We start from the raw sequence: 26256 nt of genomic DNA, 5'->3' as shown, positions 1-26256 counted from the left end.
CCAAACTGACAGAGAAAAGGATCACATGACATGGTGCAAGTCATGTGACATTCATGGTGGATAAGGCGTCTCAGTCAAGAACAAGTATTATAGCACATGCTTAGCATATTTTAATAAGACTAGCATTTACTTTAATCTAATCCCTGTCACTAAATACTAAATAATCCTAGGTTGAACAGTAGAAGAACGTGCAGTTGGATGGACAAAACATTTCCCCGTCTTTCTTAACTTTTTATTTATAATTTGATTTCAAGTGTATTATTTAAACACGGGCAGTCATGTAAACAGCACTTTGCCCAAGAGCCTCATCAAACAAGCCGTTGTGCTGGGCTGGACCGTGTCTTATACTGCCCCAAACACGGTAAATAGAGTAATAATATATGAAATGGAAATGAAGTTGCATGCATATAAACACAAGAAGAATCAAGTCTCCTTCCAGTGGCAAAGAAAAATGATTCTCGGCCTTATTAATATCCTATTCATAATCAACTTAAACAGCATTGCCACCTACACAGAAAATCCATGAAAGATTTGCTAAGACAAAGGAACATACTTGAGAGGATGAACTTCTAGACAGCTAGCAGACTCCACAATGACAGAATTCACACACAAGCCACCGGGTGGCCATCGTCAAGGTCGTGCTCTCTTGTTGTTGCATGATGGGCATTTGTACTGCTTAATGAACTCTGCCTTAGCTGGAGTAATCTTGACACACTTTCCGTGGAACCATTTCTCACATATATCACAGCATATCCAAAATTCATCAGCTCCATCATTCTCCGCAAGCCCCGCATAATGCATCTCATGTTCCTCGTCTTCCTCATCGTCGTCATCCTCGTCTTTTGACAGCACTGACTTTGAATTTGGGCTGAGATTCAGAACCTCGCTGCATTTTGTTAAACACAAAGGGAAAAGAAAATCTAATTATAAGGTCCCCTTGAAAATTTGAAGTCATTTCCCTCTTTTGGGACAGCTATCACCACAAGGAGAATAAACTTATCAGAAACATTGATGCAACAGACAAAATGGAAACAATTCCGAAGAATTAGACTTTCACCACTAGAGCTTTTATAATGAATGAGACAATAATGAATGACACAAGAAAAAAAGCACCTTAGAGTTTGATTTAGATTTGTTGCTGCTATGATTTGAACTGAAGATTTCTCCTTTGTCTGTTTCTTAGCCGCCCCTGTCACAACTTCGAATATTGTTGGAAGATCACTATCATATTGAAAAGGCGTTCCTGCATCACATCAACCAGCATGGTATAATTGAGGGGAAACCTTAAATTAGGCAAAAGATTTGTCAATTAAGGGGAAGGTTAACATGACAAAAAATTTCATGACAAATATACAATTAGTATAAAATCTTAATAAAAACAAAACATCGAAACTACAAGAGAAACAAATAAATTATTTTGCCGAACTAGGCTGGGATTGTATGCATGCCAACCAAGTAAATTAGCTTATTTGCACCTAGAATGTGTACGTAAAGCCAAACTAGGAAACTATGTTGGGTGGTGTGAAAAATACCTATCAGATTTATCAAATCCAAACCTAGCACCAAAATAGAAAGCCACGGAGAGTAACCAAGCGTCACTGTGTACAGCAACCAAAGACAACCAGTCCTTTTCTTGCATTCCATCTCTGGCAAAGTTAATACCCAGTACAGGTTCGGGAATCTCCGGAGGCACCTCTTCTGCAGGTAAATTCACCTCCCACTGCTCAGTAGGAAATCCATAGAGGCAAAGATTCTCCTTTTCTGCAGTCAAAATTTTAACATTTGAATTATCTCATTTCATTCCGTGCATCTAGAACCTCACAAGGTAGAACGGATAAAAGATAAGGTAACCACACTGAGTTTAGCATTTGCATTGATCAATTTGCATCCAACTTCAGATGCACATGTTTTTTAATCGAGTCAAAAGAACCAATAAGAATCAAACAGTGGCAACAATCTTAAACTTGTTTGTCAATAAAAAACAAATGCAAAGAATTTCCTGCCAACTTTGAAAACATATACTTGTCTAAAGAAAAAAAAAGAATCTACATTTCTAACACAACAAGTAAGGAACAACAACAGTAATGCTGAAATGATTTAATCCATAACACCTAAACAACCGATATGGTACTCAGCTTAAACCATTCATTTTTATTTTCAAAGGGTAACCCCATAATTGAGGTGTTTCTTCAGGCCATAATTTTAAAGAACAATAAAGATACAATCTTAAATACCATGGGATGCATTGATAACTTCATTTATACTCAACTTTAAACAACTTGAATCACCGGGCTTGAATTCTTCAGTTTCATTTATATATAAAAAGAAATCGACCTTGAAAATAAAAACCGGAACTTCAATTCCCAGGTAAATTATCTAATCAACCAAGCAAAACAAAGCTGGGTATAAAAATCCAGAAATCAATGCTCCATAAAAACAAAAACCCAGTACCTGGATCACACTGCTGGTAAAACTCCTCCACATCTGAAACGATCACAATACCCAAAAAGGAAAATAAAAGATGGTTAATAAAATGGGAGTCAAGCAAGAGAAAAAGAGCAGTAAAATTTACAAGTACAGTTGAAAAGTATGACCAGTAGTAAGGGCTTTAATCATGCCAGCTCGACGACCCTTGAAATCCCGGAAGACTTCTTCGACGGTACGTGGGTTGTACGGAACGCCGCCGTCCATAGTCCGGACTGATTGTTTTCTTCCTTTCGGCTTCTCGTTCAAAGAGAAGGCTGTTTGTTTTGGAGAGTGGGATCAAGAAGCAAAGAAAACGGGAAGGAAACGGACTGTGGGGGTGAGAGGAAAAGGAGGGAAAAGAAAGATTTGCAAAAGAAAAAATTGTTTTTAGTTTTAAAGCCTTTCTCTTTGTTTATCTCTCTCTCGGACTACGGAGGGAGACAGTAGGAAAGGCAGAAATTATGCGAGCCAAATCCTGAACAGAACGGGATTGACCCATTTAATAGTAAATCATTTTTTTATATTTTTTAAAAAGCCCATTTCACGAAATTAAATTCAAAATTTTAATATCTATACATTTAGATTACTAATTTTTTAAATGATGTAACATATTTAAAATATATATTATTAGATAATTATTAGTAATAAATTGTTTTATTTTCTCAATTGATTTTTAAAATTTTTAAAAATTAAATAGGATGAATATCTATAAAATAAAAGTTTATAATTTTTAATAGTTAATATTTAATCTATTGATCTACTATTTTATATATGATTTTACAAATGTCTATTATAGGGACTGAATGAACCTAGGGGGAGGCAGGTGGGGGCGATCGCCTCCCCTAAACATTTTAAATTCTTATATATTTTAGATATTTTATTTGTATTTTATGCTGTAAATATGTTTCATCTCCTAAAATTTTATAAGTTCATCAATATTTTAAATTTTTATAAGTTCGCCCCTTTTGATATAATTTCTTGCGTCCGTCCATGATGGGGACAATTCTCCCAACCTTGTTTACTCCATTGACAAACATCAGAATTCAAACTCCTGACATTACTTAAAGGATTTAGTATCTCATCTCATTAGATCACTTGGTCGTTAGTAAAAAAAAGGTAAACTACTCAAATGACCACTTAGCTATGAGATTGGTGTTGATATGACCACCATACTTTCAATTTGGGCAATATGACTGTATAACTATTTAAATAGTTTCAATCAAACCATTTTGCCTTTAAAATTTAACGGAACAATTGACGTGTTAGTTAATAAAATTGATATAACCACATATTTAGTCATCATAATTTATACATTCTCTCAATTTGATCTTAAATTTAATTTAATTCTCATATTAAATTGAGACATATGTCACCACCTGATTACAAATATTTTTTAATTTCAATTTAATAAATTTTAATTAAATTTAAATTAAGATCAAATTAATATTAGTTAACCCTATTCCCATATATAATGGGATAAGGGGAGGTAGGGTAGTAGGCTGTCCCTAACGCTAGGTTGAGAGCAGCTTCCGTGAAAGACCTCCGTTATGAATTGCCCTCAGTGGGACTCAATCCCACAACCACAAAGTTAATAGCCTCCGCTAAAGTAGAATGTATAATTATATAAATATTTTTAACAACCACGTCATCTCCTCCATCATATATTAACAACTAGTTATTTAATTTAAATATTTAAATAATTTGATTGACAAAATTAAAATATCGGTAATTAAAATGAAAATGCACAACTACTTTAGCGGTCGTAATAGTTTACCCTAATAGAGGCACTTCCTATCCCACATGGTAGTATATAGAAAATGTACTCCATTTAATATTGTCCAATAGGCAGAATGATTTGAGTATGGTGCAACATCGGGCAATTCATCACCTGTATATAAGTTCATACATCTACGGGTATTACTAGATGCCTGAACCATTTAATATTCAGTGGGATGAGGCACCTCTTTGATATTGATATTCCTGGGAAGATTACATTTATGGAACCCAAGACCCTTACTGCTGGGGCGACTCCTACTATTGTGGACACAGGTTGATGTTTCCTTAAGACTTTGCATCCATGAACATGTTACCCTGTCATAATTTTTGTTAGAATCATTTTCTAGATCATATAGTGTCAATCATCTCTTTCCCTGTCATGTAACGTTTCTCTATTCCTTAAATCTTCACCATTTAGATTTCACCAACAAGTAATTGTTTTCAGGAACTAAATATACTAGGTGAGTAATATTCTAAGCGGAAAGCTAATCATCAATAGTTCATGTAGATGTTGGGCGAATTGGTATAGGCATTTGTTATGACATTCGCTTTCCAGAATTGGCAATGATATATGCCTCAAGAGGTGTGTTTACTTTTCCATTAAACCATGATACGATTAATTTCATTTTCAATATTTGCTTTTTCTAGCTGATGAATGCAATTGTTATGTCCTAATTTATTTTATAGTTTTGAGAATTATTGTCATGGCCTACTTCTCCTGTGTTGTGTTGTTGAAATTAGGTGCTCACTTGCTATGCTATCCTGGAGCATTTAACATGACAACCGGACCATTGCATTGGGAGTTGTTGCAGAGAGCAAGGTGCTAATTATTTCCCTGCTTTCACTCTCCTTGCTAATTCGTTAAACTTCATTTGAAAGGCAAGAGAAGTAAGGTAGGTAGAGGGGGGAATGTGATAACTGCAGAGAGCAATTGAAAAGTCAGGTTTCAATTCTTTTGGCCTTGCATCCTTACAGGGATGGTTCCTTGTTTTAGTTTTATCTGGACATTATAGTGCCTTTAAAATGACTGAAGTATGCTGAAAGTTTGTTGCTTTGAGTACAGCAGTATATAGCTGAATGCTGAATTACCAGTTCTTTACTTGTAAGGAACTCTGTACATATCATTTCTTCTATAGTTAAACGATGCCTGCTGAATTTGCTTTGCCAAGACACCAACAAATTTACTTGATGAAGTGGAATTTATCATGTTTGACCATCTTCCAAAACCATCATTTAAATTAAAGGGCGAAAATTAAATTACTTTGGCAGCTATGAATTAAAACTTATATCTAGCTGTACCAGTGTGTGCTCCAACTTTGCTCTTTTTGGCTTTGAACATCCAATTTTTCCTAATCAACTTTGCACGTGACAGTTTGCTGTTCTGTATGCAGGGCTGTGGATAATCAGGTATAGTCAAAATTTTCCTCTCTACAGTTGATCAGTGTAAAGGCTTTCATAGTCTCATAATTTACATGTACTGTTTAGTTCAATAAGACAGACAGTGCTAGTACGAATATAAATTACTGTAAATCCTGTCATTTTATGGTCAAAACTAGAATGCAGCCGGTTTTTGGTTAGTTTCACATGTTGGACTCTGATGCTGTTCTAGATGAGTAGCGGAGACAGGGTACTGTATTCCTCCTGCTTTATTAAGCTTTGAAAAATAATTGTTTATATAAGTTATACTCCGATGTTACCATGGATAATGGATATTGGAAGTGGAGTCTATTTTATCAGAACTGGTGTTTTCAGATCGTTAAGAGCTCTTTGCTGTCTAGAACATGGATATCTGATTGTGCATAAATGGTTTCTTTCTTCTCTTAACAAAATTCTAAACAACAGTTATATGTTGCAACTTGTTCACCTGCTCGAGATGCTGGAGCCGGTTACATAGCTTGGGGTCACTCAACCCTTGTAGGACCTGTGAGTAAAGATGCTTTTTTTAGCACTTTTGTGGATTAACAAAATAAGGCTTTGCTTCTGTAATACATGTTGAATGCCAGCCTTCCTGTATCTTTTGTGGTTTGAAGTCCTTTGAGAGGACAAGTACATACTTAAGTTTTTGCACGTAACAGTTTGGAGAAGTCCTAGCCACAACTGAACATGATGAGGACATAATTATAGCAGAGATTGATTATTCAATACTTGAGCAACGAAGGTGACTTGGCTTCTATCACAATATCTGTTCTATGCATGTGTTTTATGCTTGTAGTTCTATTCAATCATAATTTCCAACGAATTTTAATTGGGTGCTTGTATGAAATTTAGGATGAATCTCCCTTTGACAAAGCAACGGCGTGGTGATCTCTATCAGTTGGTAGATATTCAGCGGCAAAATGCTGGTTGATTCGAGAAGAGAACCATGTAAAGAGCAGTGGTTAATGGTGAGAATTTTCTTTTAGAAAGGTTGCACTCTGCTAAAAATCATGGGACCGATCTACTCCTTTATTCAGTTGAAGAAAATTAGTTGTTAATGGTATGTTTATCATTCGAATGATTGCTTTGAAACCCGTAGTTAAACAATAATCGGACGTGTTACTATTTCCTTGTGAATAAATGCTAATTTAGCCTGGCTTTATAACATGGATGGTAGGGGTTAATAGGTAGGACTCTGCAACTCATCAATCACATAATTTTGCATTAATGACACTTGAAAAAATAAGTGAAGAAGAGTTCCAATGTAGATGAACACTGATATGCAAAATATTGCCTTCTTTCCATTTTCTACATGTACAAAGCACTGCCCTAAGTCTGAAACCCACCGTCCAGCATCAAAATACGAATGTTGATCAAGCCTTCTCCTTGCTCTCATTTTCAACTTGTTTGTATCTTGGTTGAATGGGCTAGTCAAACCCTGTGGATAGCTACCAGAGAACGTGGGTCTTACCTAATAAGTATCATGCATATTAACGGTAGACCTACTGATTCTGGAGACATGAATATTGAAGAGGACGACGACCTTAAGCGTTAACTCACTCTCCCCCGGCCCCATAGGCCCTGGCAATACCCTATATGATATTATCCTATCCTCATTCACATGGGAGACCCCAAAAAATGTGGCTTTGTCTCATCATCATGTTCACCATTCGCGTTGGTGTCTCCCAAGTCCCACTCCAACCCTGTTAATTTATGTAAATGAAAATAGATTAATATTAATAAAAATTATATAAAAATATAAAAAATTAGAAATCCACTCTTAATGTTAATACATAAAAGATAGATCAAAGTGCAGATAGAAAAACAGGAAGCTGTCAAGTCATGGCATGCAGTAGTACACGTGGATGCATGATGCTCGACTCCACTACAATTGGCAAACATAAGCAAAAGCAAAAGCAAAAGCGAAGTTGCCAAAAATAGAAAGCCATCATATGTCTTTGGTTTGGTTGGAAAAGAGCACATTTCTTTCTTCATTGCCAACCAAGAAAGTGGAAAGAAAAGAGAACTCCACCGTTTCATTCTCAGTTAGCAAGGCGTATACTGTTGTCTGCAAGAGTGCAAAATGAAGAGGTAAAAGAATAATGAGGTGTGGCTATGCACTACTCTGCCGAGGAGGCAACCTCCCCATCCTACAAAGTTTTTGTCCCTCTCTCTTTTGGGCCATTTCCATTGGGGGCACCATTTTGTTCATGGTTCCCATCCCTTAAAATTGCCAACACATTGTGATGGGGGAAAATCATCTAGGGTGTAACGAGAATTATTTTTTGATCTATGTGGTTGTTACAGTATTTTTCGGAGAATATCCTGATGACATTACGTCTTCCCTCCAACTACATGCACACCTGAAAACTTAGAACGTTATAGTTTTGTCAAAGATACCCCATCGTCCGAGCGTCTTTCAAAAGACGTTGTGTTGTCTGAACGTTCTCCGATGAGTATTGTAGCAATCACACTAGTTAAATCATAAAATAATTCTACTAAAACCCTAGATGAATTTTTTTTTCATCACATTATTAAAAAAATTTATTGTTCCCATTCACTCCGCTTTTAATTAATTGATGCATTACGAAGTTTTCAAGGCTTATTTCATTCAGGATAAGTTGAGAGGAGATGGTGGCGTTCGTTTCATTAAAAAAATTAAATTCTTATATATTTTGAAAATTTTATAAATTTATTTCTTTTTAAAATTTTATAAATTCGTCATCCTAACATAAAATCATCATATATCTTTTCTTAATGATACAACTAAAAGTGATATTTAGTAATGTTAAAATAGTTACAAAATGCAGAATTATTATTGTGAAAAATGTATAATGATACAAAACCGTTGCTAGGCTATGGTCTATACATGTATTGCTAAAAGTGTATTTAGAGTTTGAAAATCAGTACGAATCAACTTATCTCAGTGATTTAGGGAATAATTGTTGTTTTAAGAGATCACGGGTTCAAAACACCAACAATTTCAAGGGTGATTGAATATTTATAGTCAAATAATTAAAAACATTTAAAACATATACTACTTTGTAATCATATTAATTTAATAAAAAAACTTTGAAAACTGAAAAAATATTTTTAATTGTATATATTATTACGATTTTTACGTGTTATCAAATATAATAATTTTTGACGACTTTTTTTTTTAAATTTAATTATCTTAATATATTTTTTAGTAGGGTGGGTTCCTCTTAAACCCGTGTCAGATTGGATATATATGAATGATTTAATTTTTGGGTCAGATTTAAGTGAGCCAAAAATTCGACTTGACCTGACTCATGATCATCCTCAATCATCAGTTAGTTTTTAAATAAAATATAAAATTCAAATTTTAAAAATAAATCGAATTATAAAAATTATTTAATGATTAAATTATATAATGCTTAAATTTAAATTAATGGATTAATAATCTCACACGAGATATCATGTACATATATGTCTATTAGGGGCCTACCTTTTGTTTATAGTAGTGTATACATGTATATATTTAATGTGGTGAAAGTTCCACCAGATCTATTCGCATCAGATGTTGAAAGTACACATGGATCACTGTCTAATATTGCTTCCTAAGTGGTGGAAGCCACCCTTGCATTTGCCTTGTATTTTAACTCTCCAACATCCAAAGCTGACTGCTTGGAACCGTTTGAAGAGACCACATCGCTGACCTTTCTGCATCACTCTCCCTTTTTTCCCACCACAAAGGGCACACACAAGGGTCATGATAACAAACCGGAAACAGCACACCATGTGGTCTTGGCATGGAATTTTCAGGCACACGACCCTGCACTCCATTCAAACAGCGATCATAACACGATACTATGTAATCTCTACTTTATGGGTTTCTGATCTCCGTCCTTATCGGGGATTCTTAATCATGTTGATGGTTAATGTATACCACTGGTTTTCTCAAGGTTTTTGTAGAAACTAAGTGGCGTATCATGTCTAGACCGGGTTTGCTAATTAGGTTAAGTGAACCTGGATATGTGTTTTAATTAGGAACAGACACATGATATTATGTTGGAATAATTCTTTTAAAATTTCAGGAGAGACAAATTTATAAAATTATAAGAGAAACGAAAACAGATTATCAAAAGAAAATATATAAAAAAAATATAAATTATATTAGAATTTAATTTTTTTAAAAAAAAAGATGATCGTCCCAGTCGACTTCATTTCTCTTAGGGGGCGTTTAGATGGGGGAATGTGGGATTCTCCCGGGAATGGAATCCACATTCTCCCGTTTGGGTATATTTTTTTGGGTATATTACCGGGAATGTCATTACCTCCCTTCTCTTAGGTATCGTAACATTACCGGCGTTTTGGACTAAAATGCCCTTAAATTTTTATTTTTTTTCAAAAATATCAATCTTCTGTCATTGAATAATAAAAATTCTACGAAGGTTAAATTACAAATTTATCCTTAAATTATTTTAGATTTAAAAAAAAGACTATAATTAAAATTTTATATGAAGTTCAGGGGTTAAAATAAAATTTTACCCTTTCATTAAACCTTTTTTATATTTTTAATTTTGTAAAAAATTATATAAATATTATGAATTTTAATTTTTTAAAGAAAATATATAAATATTTTACAACTTGTAATATTATACAAATATATAATAAGGACAATTTTGTCAAATATACATTTTAATAATCTTTTATTCCTTTAACCAAACATATTAATCTTACATTCCTGCTAAACCAACCAAACACGGTAATCTTACATTCCTGCTAAACCAATAAAACACAAAATACAACATTCCCAGTAATCATATTCCCTGATAATCTTTTATTTCCACTGGTAATCTTACATTCCGTGAACCAAACGCACCCTTAATGCATATACATATTTTCTCTTATTGCATATATATATATATATATATATATATATATATATATTCTTGAAGTTTTTAGTGAAAATTTGAATATTTTTAAAAAGTCGAATGAGATTATTAATAAATATTTAATCGATTAAATTAAATCGTTTTAATAGAAGACAAAGTAATTTCGATGCGGAATTAATCTTGTTTAACAGTAGAGAATGCACTAGGATCTTCTTTTTAAGTCAAATCATGGAAACAAGTTTTAGATTTGGAATAGACAAAGAAAAAACACAAATTTGTCTTAATCAAGTAATGTAATATAGATTGAAATGTTTTAAATCGTCGAATCCTGTCGAAAGAAATAAATAGCAGCGCATGTTTGCTTTGGGGAAGTGGGGTGCGCAATCTTCTTTAGACCGTATATTGACTAAACCCTTTTGAGTAGGGTAGAAAAGGCATATTGGCCTATAAGATAAATAAAGGTTAAACTATATCCTTATTCATTAAACTTTACATTATATATTGATTTTTTAAAAGTTTTAATTTTAGTATTATATTTTATTTTATGCTTTAATTAAGATATCATGCCGTTAAATTATTTCTACTAACAATAATACGTTAAAATTGACGTGTATGGTGTGAAAGTTAAAAAATAATTGTTTATTTCACTTCATTATATTCTTCATTAAAATTAGAGTTTTTTTTTCGTCTATTCTCAACCGGAGTTAGAAGTCATTATTTTCTGATGTCTTTTGCAACCATTTTAAACAACAGTGAACTCATCTCATCGTCTTATATCTCTTAATTAATTTAAAATTTCTTTAAATCTCTTTAAAATTCATGAAATTAAACACAAGAAATCCATTATTTTGGGTTCAATAGTTTTCTTGGATTTGAGATGTTTATTTGAGAAATTCAAATGGTGAAAAGTATTTTTCGAGAATAAAAAAAATCTAAAAACTAGTTTCATTGGACGAATGTTAAAGGAGATCAAAATATTAGAATGTCAAATCTTTTGATGGATTTTCGTTGCCTTTCAGTGAATTTCATAAACGTGAGTGAAATGTGAAAATTTAGATACTGATCTTGTCACGAATGACGATAAATAATAAACGATGATTGATCGACAATGACGGTCGAAGGAATTAACGACTTTCTACAAGAAAATAAGAAGAAAAAAATATCCATATCATCGTATTGTTAACGGTTTAAAGATTTAAATGCCCTAATTGTGACTTAAATTGAAGTTCAGTGCTAAAATCTATATATAACTTGAAGTTTAATGGCTAATGATGTAGTTTAACCACAAATAAAAGGAAAAGTTCTTTTCAGTGTCGCGTTCGTTTTCAGTTTCAATTTTCAAAAACATCCAAATGAGCCGTTATCATTTTCGGGGCTTTAAATTGAAACAAAATGAAGGCTCTCTAGATGATTAAAGTTCCAAATTTAGAGGTTTTCCCATTCAATTTACCATAGTTAAGATGGTCTTTTACGTCATGATTAAAAGCAATTTTTTAAAAGTTAAACTCTAATCAAAATTTGAAGCTCGAATTGAGTTCGAAAAAATTTGAACTCCAAACATTCTCAGATTTAATTCGATTGAAGTTTAAACTCGAGCTCAGTTCAAGTTCGAACTTGAACTTTAAGTGTGTGAAAGTCTTATATTGTATTAAAAATATATACAAATGTTAATATTATCAATGATTTAATGTAAAAAATTAAAATTTAATACATTATATTTTTGAGTTGCTCGTGAGCTTTTCGAGTTGGGTATAAAGTAATTCATTTCAACTTGTTCAGAACTCGAGTCGAGTGTTGTTGAGCTTTAATTGAGTCAAATTCGAATAACTCATGATCTATCTCGTCTCATTTATAACAGGGGTGATTAAAACTTGACTCGAGAAATTGATCTTTTCGACTTGACTCAAATTGACTCGACTTACAATTTTATAAACTCAACTCAAGTTGAAAAAAGTTGAAATTCGAGTCAAATTATAAAATAGAACTAGAAGAACACACATAGTTATAGAAAATCGTTTAAATTATAATTAAATAATATCATAATATTATAAATATTTATAATTATTATAAATATTTATAATTAAATTAAAAAAAACTCAAACAATTTGACTAGACTAAAAAAATTTCAAATAAAATGTAGATTATAAAATGAGTTAATTAAACGATATGTCCTCAAACTATGATCTTTTTTAAATTGGTCACTAAACTTCTAAATGTTCAATTTCATCCCTAAACTATAATTATCATTCTAAATTTGTCCTCAAAATTTTAAACATTTTAGTTTCATCCCCAAACTATATCCTTCATTTTAAATTGGTCCCGAACTTTTCAACATTTCAATTTCATCTCAAATTATATGTATATATTAATCACATTCCATGTTAATAAAATCGTTAATCCAAGCTATATTATTATATGTTCGAAAAAAATAAAGTTTAGGTTAAACTATGGTTAAAACTAATTACATATTTGGATGAACTTTGGATGAAAATGGAATATTTAAAAGTTTGGGGAGTAATTTAGAATGATGGTCGTAGTCTGAGGATGAAATTAGAATATTCAAAAGCTCAAGGACCAATTTAGAATGAATATCATAGTTTGAGGATGAAAATAGAATATTTAAAAGTTTAGGTATCAATTTAGAATGATGATCATAGTCTAGGGACATATGATGAAATTAACTCTTATAAAATAGAACTGGTCAACTAGAATAACTCAAAAACTTTTTACTCGACACGACCGAACACTCACTCCTAATTTACAACCCTACCCAAGCCAAATGGGCTACATATGTGCTTCCACGTCAAACACTGATTAAAAAGAAAAATAGTAAACATGATTCTCGGTTCTGTAATATGAGGGTTTAATGTGCTCATTAAATGTTAAACAACAATTATTAATAATAAATAATAACCTGCGAAATCCTTACATCAAATTTGTATGGTTTCGTCTCGAGTGAGGCATGTATTACATCATTTATGATACTATAATACATGATGTGTTGTTATTTTTTAAATAAACGTGAATTAATTTTTTAAAATAAAAAGTGAAAAGATCGTACGAATAAGATTTATATTTGGGGTACATTGTCGTACCGATCAGAGAGTTGTCTCACAATTGTAAGACTTCTGCCTACCGATACTGAAGAAGATTCAGTAACTATGCGAACGAAGTGGCAATTTTGAAACCCTAGCAACACTCAACTTCCTTAATTGGCCAGAAACAAAATAAAAAGAAATTGAACCTTCCTCCCTTCTTTGATTAATTATTAGATAGACAATTGGTGTTTTTTTCGTTAATAAATGTTAATTTAAAGATTAAAAATTTATAAAATAATATTATTATTTCTCATACCATTATTATCATACGTATGTATTGGTTGAATCTATAGTGTGGATCTGACTAAACAGTCCAAATTTCAAAGCGAATGAAAATGAAAGGGCTAATATGGGAATTGACGAAAAAAGAAAGGCAGAAGACTGCCACGTAGACAGATGTAAAACGCCTTTATATAGTGCCAAGTTTCCGTTCCATCTTCGATTGCAATTTTGCTTTCTCCACTCTCTCTGTCTTCGGAGAAAAAGAAAAGCATCAACTGCTTTGTTAGCCCATTATTACGAAACGAAAGGCCATGTACAGATTGGAGAAAACAGTGTACAAGCAGGAGAGATATAACCCATCTTTTTCTTCTACTCTGCTTGACAAAATCTACCGTTCCATCGATGATGGTGACACCACAAACGGCGACTTGAAATTCTACACGGAAACAATACAAAAGAAACAGATCAAAGGTACCACGAAATGCAACAAAAGTAGAGGATATGGAGAGGAAGAAGATGAAGAGATGTCGAGTCTCCGACAAGCTTGTTTGATCGAGAAATGGGTGGAAAACAAGGTTAACGAAAAGGCGAATGGAGACAGGAAACAGCTTTTCTCTGATTTCCTAAGGAAATCACATCACGAATATGGTCATGATCGTGATCATGACCATGATGTGGTTTTCTTTAGCTCCACTTCCACTTCCACTTCCACTTCCACTTCATCTGATTCCAGTTCCGGTGGTTTCTCAGCGTCTGACACTGAATCTATGCATGTTACTAAATCCAAATCATCTTGTTTTGTAACATCGAAGCTGAAACCTATCAGGACCAGAGAATCCATTCGGTCGGAGAAATCAGTCAAAACAGAGAAAACAGGGTTGCATATGCTCGACGATTATCATTATAGTTCAGCCTCTGACTATACACCAAAGCTCCACGAAAGTCTTTTCAGTTCAAAATCCACCAAAATTTACAGCAATTTAAAGAAGGTGAAGCATTCCATTTCACCAGGTGGCCGACTAGCGAGTTTCATCTATTCTCTGTTCACAACAAGCAACACAAAGAAAGCAAGGGGCACTCCATCTTCAATCGTAAGTTGTGATGATGAACGGAAATTGAAGTCCGGCAAGGTTTCAACTTGTTCTTCAGCTTCCTCGTTTTCAAGATCATGTTTAAGCAAGAACTCGCCTTCCACAAGAGAAAGGCTTCGTAACGGAGTCAAAAGAAATGTTAGATTTTGCCCGGTGAGTGTAATCGTTGATGAAGACTGCAGACCATGTGGGCAAAAATGTATATACGAAGAAGAAGACTCGTCAAGTTCAGTGCCGGTTGCCGTGTGGAAAATCCGGAAATCTCCATCGAGAAAGGTCAAAGAGGAAATAAAATTCCAAGTAATGGAAAAAGCTAGGCGAGTAGAAGAAATGGCTGCAAAGTTTTTGAAAGAACATCATCTAAACCAAAGGAAGAACGACTATATTTCAAGGGGAAATCGCAGTAATTACGTAACGGTGGAGATGGATGAAGATCAGGATGATGCAGCTAGCTATTCGAGTTCGGATTTGTTTGAGCTAGATCATCTTGTTGTTATTGGTAACAAAAAGTATAGAGAAGAGCTTCCAGTGTATGAAACTACTCATGTAGAAACAAATCGAGCCATTGCTAATGGCTTGATAGCGTAGTTAATTTTCACCTTTTTTGTATCTGTTCTAGTCTTGTTTATGCATTGTTTTACGGCCATTTTTGGTGTAAATATCCAATGGATTCCACTTTCATTTTGGGTTTTGTTGTTTAAGTGAAATGGGAAACTAAAGCAAACATGCAAGACAAGGAAAATAAAGGCAAAGTGTAGCATGAAAAAGGAAAGGGAAGCATGGATTTTTTCTGGAAAAAGTAAGAAATGGGGATTTGTTAATTCTTTGATCATGATCTGGAACTGAAGAGATACTGACAGCGGCACTTGATTGAACAAGGAAAAAATAAAAAGAGAAAAGAGTGGGAAAACGAAAGATTCGAATGAATTTGGGGGTGTGGATTGTGACGGTAAAGGCAAAGGCATATCTTCGTCCCCCCCACACCCATGGGAATAGTGAAAGTTATGAGAATTGCCATTAGGAGCTTTCTTTCTTGAACATTGTGTATTCAAGCCTTAATATTACAACAATTTAAAGTGAAAAAAGATGAGTACATGTCCTACTCAAGTTTTTGTTCAAGGTACAATGTAAAATATGTCGGGGTCATCAACAGAAGCAAGCAAGCACTTGAAAGAAGATGGTCCACAAAATTTAATGGCAATTGAATCAATTTCAACAAGAAACAATGTTTTGCTATGCTCTGATGTCAATTATTACAATCGAATCTTAGGATTTCCTTTACCTGGTAAAAGGGACCAGGCACTGTAAGCTTTTCCCATGGTCTTTCCTACACTTTCTACAATACAGGTCTTTCTCCAAAAGATTGGAGAAGACAGTGAGCTGAGAACTGAATCACGTAAAGTTTTCCATTTATCATTGTGTACTCACTCACTGGTGGCTCATTAAACACCGTAAATGGACCAATTACAGAAGGTGAAAAATGGGCACCACCCACCCACCCTGCAGATGAAAAACCTCTTAAAGTCAAACTCTAACATGATCATATTAGATGAAAACCAATAAACAAGGTTAAACTATATTAGTTTAAGGCAGCAGTGGATATCATTCAAGAATTGTAGGCGGTTTATTTTATTTTAGTGCCCTCACTTTAGAGTTTGAAAAACCTTGAAAGTAGTTGAAACAAAAGCTGCATTGATTAATATAATAAATTAGCTGACCTTATTCTCATATATATAATAGGGTAAAGAGATGTAGGATAGTAGATCAGGTTGAGCGCAGCTTCCGTGGGAGACCTCCAGCATTATGAATTGTCTATCGTGGGACTCGATCTCACAACCACAAGGTTAAGAGTCTTGATTAATATAATAAGATCCAATTAATTAATTGCTAGTATTGGTTAAGAATCTATCAGTTGTAAACCTAGGGATATTATATTTTTGTTAGCATCATAGCTTTGTTGATTACAGATTTCACACTCTTGGAATCATGGACGAGTCAAGAATTTAAAATTTTAAAACGTCTAAATAAAGTTTTATATATAGTAATGCATAATACTAATACCTGATAAATTAATGTTAATATGGTTAAAAAATGTATAAATGAATATAACATTAGGTAAATTATTCATGGATAGTGCGTATGACATTTGTTTATTGAGTTAAATAAACGAATATGAACAAAAATTTAATGTTCGTTCAATAAATGAATGAACACGAACACACATATGTATTTGGTTTGTTAGTTCATTTTTTTAACTCGTTTATAAGCTCATTTTTTGAAGTTTATTTATTTATGATATTTTATTTTTAAAATTATTAAAATATATATTTCTTTATATTTTATTTTAATCAACACATTAATCAAATATATACATACTTACACAAATATAAGTATGTGTTAATTTCTAGGCATCAAATTTACACCGAGGTAAGTATGTACATTTACCACTATCATGATACCCAGAAATAAACACATACTTATATTTGTGTAAATATATATATCTTCCGCTATAGTGATACGTCGAAATAAACACATACTATACACTTTTTTACTATCATTTTTTGAACGTATTTTGATCACCAATCATCTAGTTAATTCTTATATTATATTTTTATTGAAAAAATACTTATATTTGTGTAAGTATATATATCTTCCGCTATAGTGATATCTGGGTCGGGTTTTTTAAGTGTGATATTCGGGTTGGGTTCGGGTTTAGGGTGAAAAATACCAGACCCGAAAGAATATATAATTTTACTTTATATATTTATGAATAATTACAATAATACCCCTCTATTTATAGTTTTTTTCAATTAAGTCACTGTTTTTATTGAATAAAAACATTTTTTTATTATTTCGGGTCGGGTTCTAATTCATATATTCGGGTCGGGTCGGGTATCGGGTGGAGGTTCCCTTGTTTTTAGGGTCAGGTCTGGTGGACCAAAAACCCGACCCATGGTCATCCCCAATTGGGATGATTTTAACTTATGATGTTTATTAGTATGATTTTTATAATTTATTGAAATGAATAATAAATCAATAAAATGAAAATTTAATATTTTTTAAATTTTATAATATATTGCTACATGTAAGTTATAAAACAAACTAAAATTAAGCAAAAAAACAAGAAGAAAAATTCTGTCATTTTACATTACTGAAATCAAATTCATCTGACATGTCAGATAATTAAACAGAATATGAAATTGGATTCCAATTCAATTTCCTACCAATCAAACATGTTTCAGATTCAGATTTCAATTCCTACAGATTTCAATTCCTTCACAGATTCCAATTTTCTCATAAATATTCTAACGAATCAAACGCCACCTAAGAATAAAGCAGTTCTCGGGAGTGAAACCAAATCGGAAAGGCAGCAAGGAGACCAAAGGTAGACCACGCGAACCTAAAGCAGCCTCCCTCCTATATGCGGGAAGAACAAAGAGCGACCCCTTCCACACTTCCTCACACTAACAGCAGGATTAACCAATAGCAGCTCTAGTATTCTATTTTGATCCTTTTACCTTTTTTTTTATTAGCATGACTCTTTGACTTTTAATTTTAGGGTAAACTATATATTTAATCAATCATCTATTTATACGATTTCGTTCATATCACTTAATTATTTCCTTATGAAAATTATATCCAATACTATTTTTTGTCTTGATCTAATCACCCATTGAAAATCAACAATGATGTTGAAATAGTGTACAGCTCTCACTTAAATTTAACCAAAAGAGATGATTATGATCTGATTCTTTATTACTAATATAAAAAAAGTTTAATTTTATTCTCATAAGATATTCATATAATAGTCAAATAAAGTTAATTAAAAATTAGATGTAATTTTAAAAATAATTATATCATTATTATAATAGAAAATAAAAAGCACGTGGATGATCAAATAGATAGTTTATACAAAGATTTAAAACTAAATACGTAGACGCGGGGGCAATGCCGGCAATTAAAGACCCAAAAAACAGATTAGCCGTAGTTGTAAAGCAACCGAAACGAGGTCGACATTTTACCGACTCTCGCATCTCTATCTCTCTCTGTTTCTTTCTTTCTCCTGTATCAGATCTACTGAGTTACTCTTCACATCAACAATGGCGATGGCTTTATGGCTTCTTTTTTCTCCTTTTCTTTTTCTCTCTGTTTCTGCCAACACTCAAAGTAAGTCTCCTTCATCCTCTTCTCTTATCCACCTTTATTAGCTACAGTCCAAAAAATTCTAGTTTTTCTTAAAGCTTATTTTGTGTGATAATGAATGACTTCGTACATCGTATGTATGTCTTTTGGCCTGCTTCATAACTATATAAACTATATCCTTTTTTTCATGTTTATTTCTGGGTTTCTTTTATATTTTCCGAATGCAGCTGCTATTTCTAAGTTGGCTAAACATGACATTGATCTGAATCTCAGGCATTGCTGTTCTAAAGCTTTGTATTTTAGTTGGTTGATTTATTTTGCTGTCCTTTATTTAGTTGAAAAGGGAAAGAAACTTTACTTTTGGATCTTAGATTTCCTTCTATTTTGTTATCTTAGAAACTAATGACTATCATTTAAAAAGTAGTGATTGATATATGGAAGCTTAAGATCGAATTAGAATTGATCCAACGGGTTGGTGTTTATCGCAAAGGCTCCTTACATTTTGCGGTATCTAATGTTTCACAGAGAATTTGTGCTTTCAGTTTATGATCTAATTATATAGTTATTCTTGAATCGTAATGATTGAACTGTTCAATTGTAGCCAAAGTAACCGATAATCCTGCGGATGAGTTGGTGGCTGTGCTTAATGCCAACAGGACAGCACACAAGTCATCATCTCTTACTGACAACCAAGGCCTGGCCTGCATTGCTTTGCAATATATAAAAGCATACCAAGGTGATTGTAAAGCTGTAGGAGAAACCAAGAAGCCTTCTGATTCTGAATTTGCTGAAACTTTTGCCCCCAACTGTGGTGTTGATGCCTCAACCCTGACTCCAATCACTGGCCGTTTACTTGGATGCCAATCCAAATATGTTGAGCCTTCCGAAGCATTCTCGATGTTGATGGAAAGCGAGAAGAGTTTGGAAATTCTTTACAATAAGAACCACACTGAAGTTGGGGCTGCTACAACGGGTACAGATGGTGGGGGTCCCTATTTCTGGTGTGTGCTGTTCAGCAGTGGTAAGCATAACAGTAGCTTTGTTCCACAGGGAGGTGTGGCTAAAATTTCGAGACCTGGATGCTTTAGTGGTGCCAATGATCAATGCAACAGTGCTGATGATTTATCTCGACAAGGTCATTTGTGGACGTATGCTGTTACAGCTTTGATTGTGGCGGGATACGCCTTCTGATTGTGAACATATCCCATAGTATCTTGAGCCGTTTGCCACTTGATTGTTCATTCTGAGGCCTGCTTCAATCCATTACCTTTTATCATTGAGCCTCTCTCTTATGTTTTCCGGGGGAGGGCAGGTTTTATAATTTTATTGATTTGTTTTTCCCACATTGAGCAAGTTCACACTTTATGCCATTGATTTCTCCAGTTATATGTGTCAAATTTCAGATTGATTGAACATACTTGACATGACAATTACATCATTTTCTCTTGAAATGGTATATGTTGTTTATCTTGATATTGTTGAGCTACATTCATACCATGGGACTAGATTGTGGTCAGTTGCTGGTCTACTATTCCATTTCAGTTGAAATTGAATCAGATGATTGAAAATGGACTAACATATTTGCAAAACGCTTATGGTACCTGTATACATTACTCGGATTTGAATACGGGTTCAATTCAGTTATATCAAAACTTTTTTCCTAACCCAATAAGATCAGTTTGAATCTAACAAGGATTATGGAAACCATACACAGATGGGAAAACACCAGTTTAACTGTATATTCCTCCTTCAAGGACATGGTATAATTACCTGAAACTATGAAACAGAGGATCTCTATCTGAAAACAGAAGCTTCATGATTTATGTTCTTTAATAAAGCACTTACTGTTGTTAGAAATTCAACTTTAACCAAGCTTCTCAGTTCGTGCCAGAAGTCTTACACTTCAAAACAACAGCAAGAACCAAGAGCAGCAGTAAGATCCCAGCAGAAGAACCACCAACTCTATGAATCCAGTTAGGATCGAAGCTCGTAAAGCCTCCGTCACAGCAAAGCGACAAAGCGATGGCCAAGATTAATATCAATAGCAGAAGAGCCAACCAAGAACCGAAGTTGATGGGCTGCTCATCAGGTTCGAGTTCACTCACGGTTCCCTTGTTCATATAAAGGGGTGAAAGAACACCCAAGACAATCAAGCCTATTGCCACCAGTCTCTCATGTGAAGAATATCTGCTCGGCCTAATCCAATGACGGTCGAAACTTGTAAAGCTCCGCTTCAAGTAAAACCAGAAAGCAAGGGCCAACACCAGTAGCAGAAGCAGTAGAAACAACCACGAGGTGAAGTCCATGGGTTGCTCTTCGAGCTCTGGTTCATAACTCGGCTTCTGGTTGACGTAAAGAGGCGAAACCACAGCTAGAACTGTCAACACAATCGCCACCCATTTCTCAAAAGACCTTCTTGACCTGTATGTAGCTATGGAGTCCATTTATGAAAAACAGAGAAACCCTTTTGTTCCAAGTTCATGTAGCCTCTATATTTTGCCTTACTTTAAAGGAAAATGTGAACTATCGTCCATTTGGAATATAGTTTCGGGTGAAGAAAAATTCTGATCCAACGGCCAAGGAAAAGAGTGAAGTAAAAGAGCAATCTCTTTAAACCCATATCCCATTGGAATCCTTCCAGAGGTTGTACTTTTAATTGTCTGGAATCAGATTCTAGGAGCAGAATTCATCTGCAAAATTCCAGTTTTTCCTAAAGTTGATTACACAAGTCCAAATAGATGCCATTTGAGATCAACACAGTTAAAAAGCCATTAAAGTAGAGAGCAAACAGTGGAAAACTTTTGTTAGAAGTCTCAAATTTGAATGATCCCAAAACACGTGTTTAATTTGACAGTTTCATAGATAAAGAACCTCCACTTAAACATCTTGATTGTGTAAAATTTACAATGCTAGAAACAGGAAAAATTCCAAAAAACTTGAAGCTCAACCAATTTGGAGCAGCGTCCAACGTGCAGAAGAAACGATTCCATGTCGTGCTGCTACAGAGGAAGCATCATGGTGGTGAAATTGAGATAAATTTGACTTTTTAATTGTCATTCATCTTAAAAATAAGGGTAAACTATATATTTAGTCACCCAACTATTACTTTAGTTATGTTTTGATCAATCAACTACTTTTTTTTCAAAATCATCACTAACATTACGTTTTGGTTTCATTTTTGTCACCCGTAGTTAAAAAATTAATAGAACTAATGATGTGATATTTTTAAATTTTTTTGAGTAATGACATGATATTACTTTATAATAACACTTCAACGTCACAGTTAACTTTTCAACGACAAGTGACTAAATACATAACGTTAGTGATAATTTAAAAAATAAATAGTTAAGTGATCAAAATAGAATTAAAGTGAGAGTCGAGTCACTAAATACCTAGTTCATCCTGGAAATAATAATAATAACCATGAAATAGTGGCTTGGTTGTACTGCAGACATTGTATGATCTGGAGTAATAAAAATAATTGACATACAGGTAATAGGTAAGCAGGTTTTCGTTATAACATGTAAAGCCAAAGTTTCCCAGACGAGTAATTATTACGAACATTACTAAGAATATTATAAACGATGTGTTGTATTACTAGAAAATAAAGAATATATTCTCATGTTCATCGTTCCTTCATGTCTGATCCAATATCCCCCACCAAACAAATCCCTGTGGGGAATGTTTCACTCTGAACAAATCAGCACCTGGAATCGTGGGAGATTTTAGAAAGAAAAAAAATGATCAAGGATATGGGGAAATAAAAAATTTAGCCTGTGATGAAAATATAATATGATATGGCAGTGTCTTCTCCAACATCCAAAATGGTGATCAACATTCTTCATTTTATCAACAGTCTCTGCAAATGGGTTTCGCTTTTGTTTGCTCATCATTCACAACAACCCAGCCTCGAACAGATTTCTCCGTCTCAAAGACTCGTCAACGAGCTTGAAAGTTTTCTTCACAAGCTTCTGGTCAAGGGCGTTGGTTCTGTAGATCTTAAAGACTCGATCTACTCGATCAGGGGCGGTGCTTTGAAAATATAACTCCTCGAATTTCTTCTTTACGAACCTGAACAGAAAGTGAATCATAAACAGTCTTGGATGAAAATTACTTTTCATAAGGATGAGAAATAATAAATTAAAAAAATTGCTTACTCGTATGCATGCTCAATCTCTTGTTTTCCCGTTGAAACGGGCTGGTAATCTTTGAACCACTCGCATACATTTAGTGGAACCTACATAATGCCGGCCGTCAAAGACCACACCGATGCTAAAACATAAACATCTTAAAATTTATACCATTCCAGTGGCTTTTACCTTTAGAACCTTCGTTTCGAATATGTCGAATTTGTTGAGAAACAGCATGAAGGATGTTTTCTGCAGAAAAGAACCAGGTTTCAGATTAAGCAAAATTCCAGATATGAGCAATTCTTAATTATTAGATACACAAGGAGGCATATATAGCATGATGAGAACCTCAAAGCATGGCTGCTTTAAGACCCAATCAAAGAGTTGTTTTGTCTCCACCATCCGATTCCTCTGTTCATCCTCGAAAAGAGTTTGATCATACCTACAACCACCACAATTTCCTGGTTACCATTTCTGCATTTTTATACCAGGCTCTGATATAGAAACAGTTAGGTGTCGATACACATACAGACAACAGAATTTAGAGATGGCAAAAGTAAAAAGGATCTTACTCGCTAATAGTAGCACAAAAGATCACAGCTGTAACACCTTCAAATAGATGGATCCATTTCCTTCTCTCATTTCTCTGGCCTCCCACATCAAACAGCCTGTATACTTCACCACTTTTCTTATTCTCCCCCACAGGGCTGCAAAGCAGACATCATAGACGACACTGATTATTAATCAATTTATCCTACAAAATGCAGACTGGGACCTATGTAGGATCTATGATGTAACCATTGATTTAAGTCGCCTTACCAAAACTATAATCTGCAGAGATCATGACACCTAATTTAGTACCTATTTTAATTTATCCATGTAAGCATATACATCTGAACTCAATCAGATTTCGAGAAGGCAAAAACATCGGTTCATTTATTAGGTTTAGCTTAATTGTTCAAATCAATTAATTTGCAATAAGTATAGGAGAGTCTAAATATAATTCACCTGAACTGGATTTCAACAACACCAGTTGTACGAACTCTTGCATATAGAACATCCTCCTGCAATATGAACCAGATTAGGAAGCTGATTTAGAGAAATATCTTTAGAAGATAAGCTATAATGCAATGTAACCGACAGCTTGAATGTTGAATGAGCTAATAACGATCCAGATAGGAAATAAAATTTTCGTGTTCAAGGTTTTCTTTATCATGCATGCTCATCTTGAGAAGGACATGAAACAATTAATCGTACATACATTGATTGTTTTCACGAGCAGGACGTATGCATGGCACTAAAACCTCTTTAAGAAGTAACTATTGCAAATTCTAGATACCTTTGTTGGAATATAATTTGCATCAGACAATCTCTGCAAATTTTCCATGAAATAATGAGTACAGTCCGGTACTTGAAGTTCATTACCACGTGCATAGGTTTCCTGCAAGTACAAAGAGTGATTAAGTACTAAAATGCACCGTCGGAAAGACCTAATTTTGTAAAAATCAGTAAATTCTATACAGAAAAGAAAAAGAACACTAAATACAAAATTAAACAATGGAGTTACATAATCAGCTTATATTGTTTATAGATAAAGCATGGTTACCTGAATTGCAGAATCTTTCCAGAGAGTTTCTATCTCTTGTGCAAGTTCTCTATTTAGACTCGGACAGTCCAACCCGCTTCCGATTTCTGATAGTTTCTCTCCAATAACCTGATATAGAATAGAAAGTTTAGGTAATACCTTGACCACTGATACGATAACTGATTATTTCAAAAAGAGAGACAAAGAGAAACTAATTGGAATGCAATTACTAAACTTTGCAAATACAGCATAGAAGAAAAAATGACTTCAAACCTTATTTTCACTGGATAGAACATATTTGGAAGAATCTACTTCATTTTGGGCAAATTCCTTCGATCCATCGTACAGAATCTATACGCCATGTAAAGCACAATTTAAAAACATAGATAAAGATCATCTCGTAAGAGAAATAAAATTTCGCATAATAGATAACTGACACCTTATAGGAAATAAACCAACACACCCTTTTCAGGTTTTGCGTACTTTTATAGTCTGATAGATGTTTGCATGGATGACTGAGATATAGCTCTTTAGCTCTTCCTCATCAAAACCAGTTTGAAACAGAAGCTTTATCTGCAGACAAGCCATGTAGAATAAAAATATCAAATATGATACACATATCAACAAATACGAAATAAGTTCAACAAAGGAATGATCAATCGGTCTAACCTGCTTAAAAATTGTTGACTTCCCAGATTCACCGGCACCTTAAAAACAATGAACATTTCAATCATCAATGAAGGGGCCAGAAAAGAGAAGAGGAAAGTATTGAAAGAATATGAAAGAAAACAAAACTATTGCAGCAAATCAGCACCTAATGTCCATCTATTTGCCAAAGTGTTGGAAGAAAATGAAAAAGAATAGTGGAATGCAGCCATCAAAATATTATGTGATAAGATTGATATGCATATCAAATCCTAAAAGGACTGTACCTAAGCAGGAGTATTTCCGTGGACAAACATGGGGGACAAGTGGTATTTAATATAATTTATTTCATATACATAAAATTCAGAACGTGCTCAACAGGAACCATGATTGATATCTTCAACCATGCAAACATAGGAATGAGAGTTTAACACAGTAAAAATATGAGCACATAATCTAAGTTATTTGCAAACAAATAAGGCAACAAAGAACATAATCTAAGTTGTACGCACCAAGTAATAGAAGCTTTTGGATATGCTTTTCCGCCTTACTCTCTTGTTCAATTCTCCTTTCAATTTCTGTAGCCTGAAAATGAACAAACTCGAAATTAAATTTGCCGGTTGTACTCCATAAAAGGATGATAAACCGTGTATGTAAACTGTGTTTACCTGTGCATTCTCCTCGGCATCAGCTTCAGTGTAACGATGATTTTTGCTGCATAATAAACCCATGTTCTCTAGAACAGTAGTCAGAATAGAAGGTTGGCGTAAATTAAGCACCAGATGGCATCTTATGTGCCCTTGCCTCCTAAATATTTTCTGATAG

General features: G+C 33.9%; 5 protein-coding genes and 1 pseudogene across 5 annotated transcripts; 3 read left to right on the top strand and 3 right to left on the bottom strand.

Moving 5' to 3' along the window:
- Positions 1 to 623: 623 nt before the first annotated feature.
- Positions 624 to 9826, bottom strand: LOC120156896 (annotated as a pseudogene).
- LOC120156892 (guanine nucleotide-binding protein alpha-1 subunit) lies at positions 1996 to 26256 on the bottom strand. Its single transcript, XM_039168159.1, has 14 exons — positions 26100 to 26256; positions 25944 to 26016; positions 25456 to 25493; positions 25270 to 25359; positions 25060 to 25137; positions 24808 to 24915; positions 24541 to 24642; positions 24210 to 24265; positions 23774 to 23908; positions 23550 to 23643; positions 23391 to 23450; positions 23229 to 23308; positions 22888 to 23142; positions 1996 to 2016 (listed from the first exon to the last, which is right to left on the bottom strand). Exons 1-13 carry the CDS (start codon positions 26160 to 26162, stop codon positions 22965 to 22967), a joined length of 1155 nt encoding a protein of 384 aa, XP_039024090.1. The 5' UTR covers positions 26163 to 26256; the 3' UTR covers positions 1996 to 2016; positions 22888 to 22964.
- On the top strand, positions 4419 to 6658 carry LOC120157231 (omega-amidase, chloroplastic-like). Its single transcript, XM_039168437.1, has 7 exons — positions 4419 to 4515; positions 4751 to 4825; positions 4984 to 5062; positions 5634 to 5649; positions 6085 to 6165; positions 6318 to 6400; positions 6511 to 6658. Exons 1-7 carry the CDS (start codon positions 4419 to 4421, stop codon positions 6587 to 6589), a joined length of 510 nt encoding a protein of 169 aa, XP_039024368.1. The 3' UTR covers positions 6590 to 6658.
- Positions 14083 to 15582, top strand: LOC120156891 (protein BIG GRAIN 1-like A). The gene has a single exon (XM_039168158.1). The coding sequence runs from the start codon at positions 14149 to 14151 to the stop codon at positions 15514 to 15516; it is 1368 nt and encodes a 455-aa protein (XP_039024089.1). The 5' UTR covers positions 14083 to 14148; the 3' UTR covers positions 15517 to 15582.
- LOC120156893 lies at positions 18959 to 20544 on the top strand. Its single transcript, XM_039168160.1, has 2 exons — positions 18959 to 19095; positions 19673 to 20544. The coding sequence occupies exons 1-2, from the start codon at positions 19029 to 19031 to the stop codon at positions 20260 to 20262; spliced, it is 657 nt and encodes a 218-aa protein (XP_039024091.1). The 5' UTR covers positions 18959 to 19028; the 3' UTR covers positions 20263 to 20544.
- On the bottom strand, positions 20832 to 21537 carry LOC120156894. The gene is made up of 2 exons (XM_039168161.1): positions 20930 to 21537; positions 20832 to 20865 (listed from the first exon to the last, which is right to left on the bottom strand). Exon 1 carries the CDS (start codon positions 21513 to 21515, stop codon positions 20949 to 20951), a length of 567 nt encoding a protein of 188 aa, XP_039024092.1. The 5' UTR covers positions 21516 to 21537; the 3' UTR covers positions 20832 to 20865; positions 20930 to 20948.

This window comes from Hibiscus syriacus, unplaced genomic scaffold (assembly GCF_006381635.1).
Source record: "Hibiscus syriacus cultivar Baekdansim isolate YM2019G1 unplaced genomic scaffold, ASM638163v2 tig00111238_pilon, whole genome shotgun sequence".
NCBI lineage: Eukaryota > Viridiplantae > Streptophyta > Magnoliopsida > Malvales > Malvaceae > Hibiscus > Hibiscus syriacus.
Note: the sequence above shows the minus strand (reverse complement) of the source record. Positions and strands in the feature narration are given on the sequence as shown.

Bases quoted from the DNA above. Each gene is read 5' to 3' on its own strand.
- LOC120157231 (XM_039168437.1), top strand. From the start codon at position 4,419: ATGAGGCACCTCTTTGATATTGATATTCCTGGGAAGATTACATTTATG. The intron at 4,516-4,750 runs GTTGATGTTTCC...TAGTTCATGTAG, and splicing joins TCCTACTATTGTGGACACAG to ATGTTGGGCGAATTGGTATA. The intron at 6,401-6,510 runs GTGACTTGGCTT...TATGAAATTTAG, and splicing joins TCAATACTTGAGCAACGAAG to GATGAATCTCCCTTTGACAA.
- LOC120156894 (XM_039168161.1), bottom strand. From the start codon at position 21,515: ATGGACTCCATAGCTACATACAGGTCAAGAAGGTCTTTTGAGAAATGG.
- LOC120156893 (XM_039168160.1), top strand. From the start codon at position 19,029: ATGGCGATGGCTTTATGGCTTCTTTTTTCTCCTTTTCTTTTTCTCTCT. The intron at 19,096-19,672 runs GTAAGTCTCCTT...GTTCAATTGTAG, and splicing joins TGTTTCTGCCAACACTCAAA to CCAAAGTAACCGATAATCCT.
- LOC120156891 (XM_039168158.1), top strand. From the start codon at position 14,149: ATGTACAGATTGGAGAAAACAGTGTACAAGCAGGAGAGATATAACCCA.
- LOC120156892 (XM_039168159.1), bottom strand. From the start codon at position 26,162: ATGGGTTTATTATGCAGCAAAAATCATCGTTACACTGAAGCTGATGCC. The intron at 25,360-25,455 runs GTTAGACCGATT...GCTTGTCTGCAG, and splicing joins AGTCAACAATTTTTAAGCAG to ATAAAGCTTCTGTTTCAAAC. The intron at 24,916-25,059 runs GTTTGAAGTCAT...ATTCTATATCAG, and splicing joins TTCTATCCAGTGAAAATAAG to GTTATTGGAGAGAAACTATC.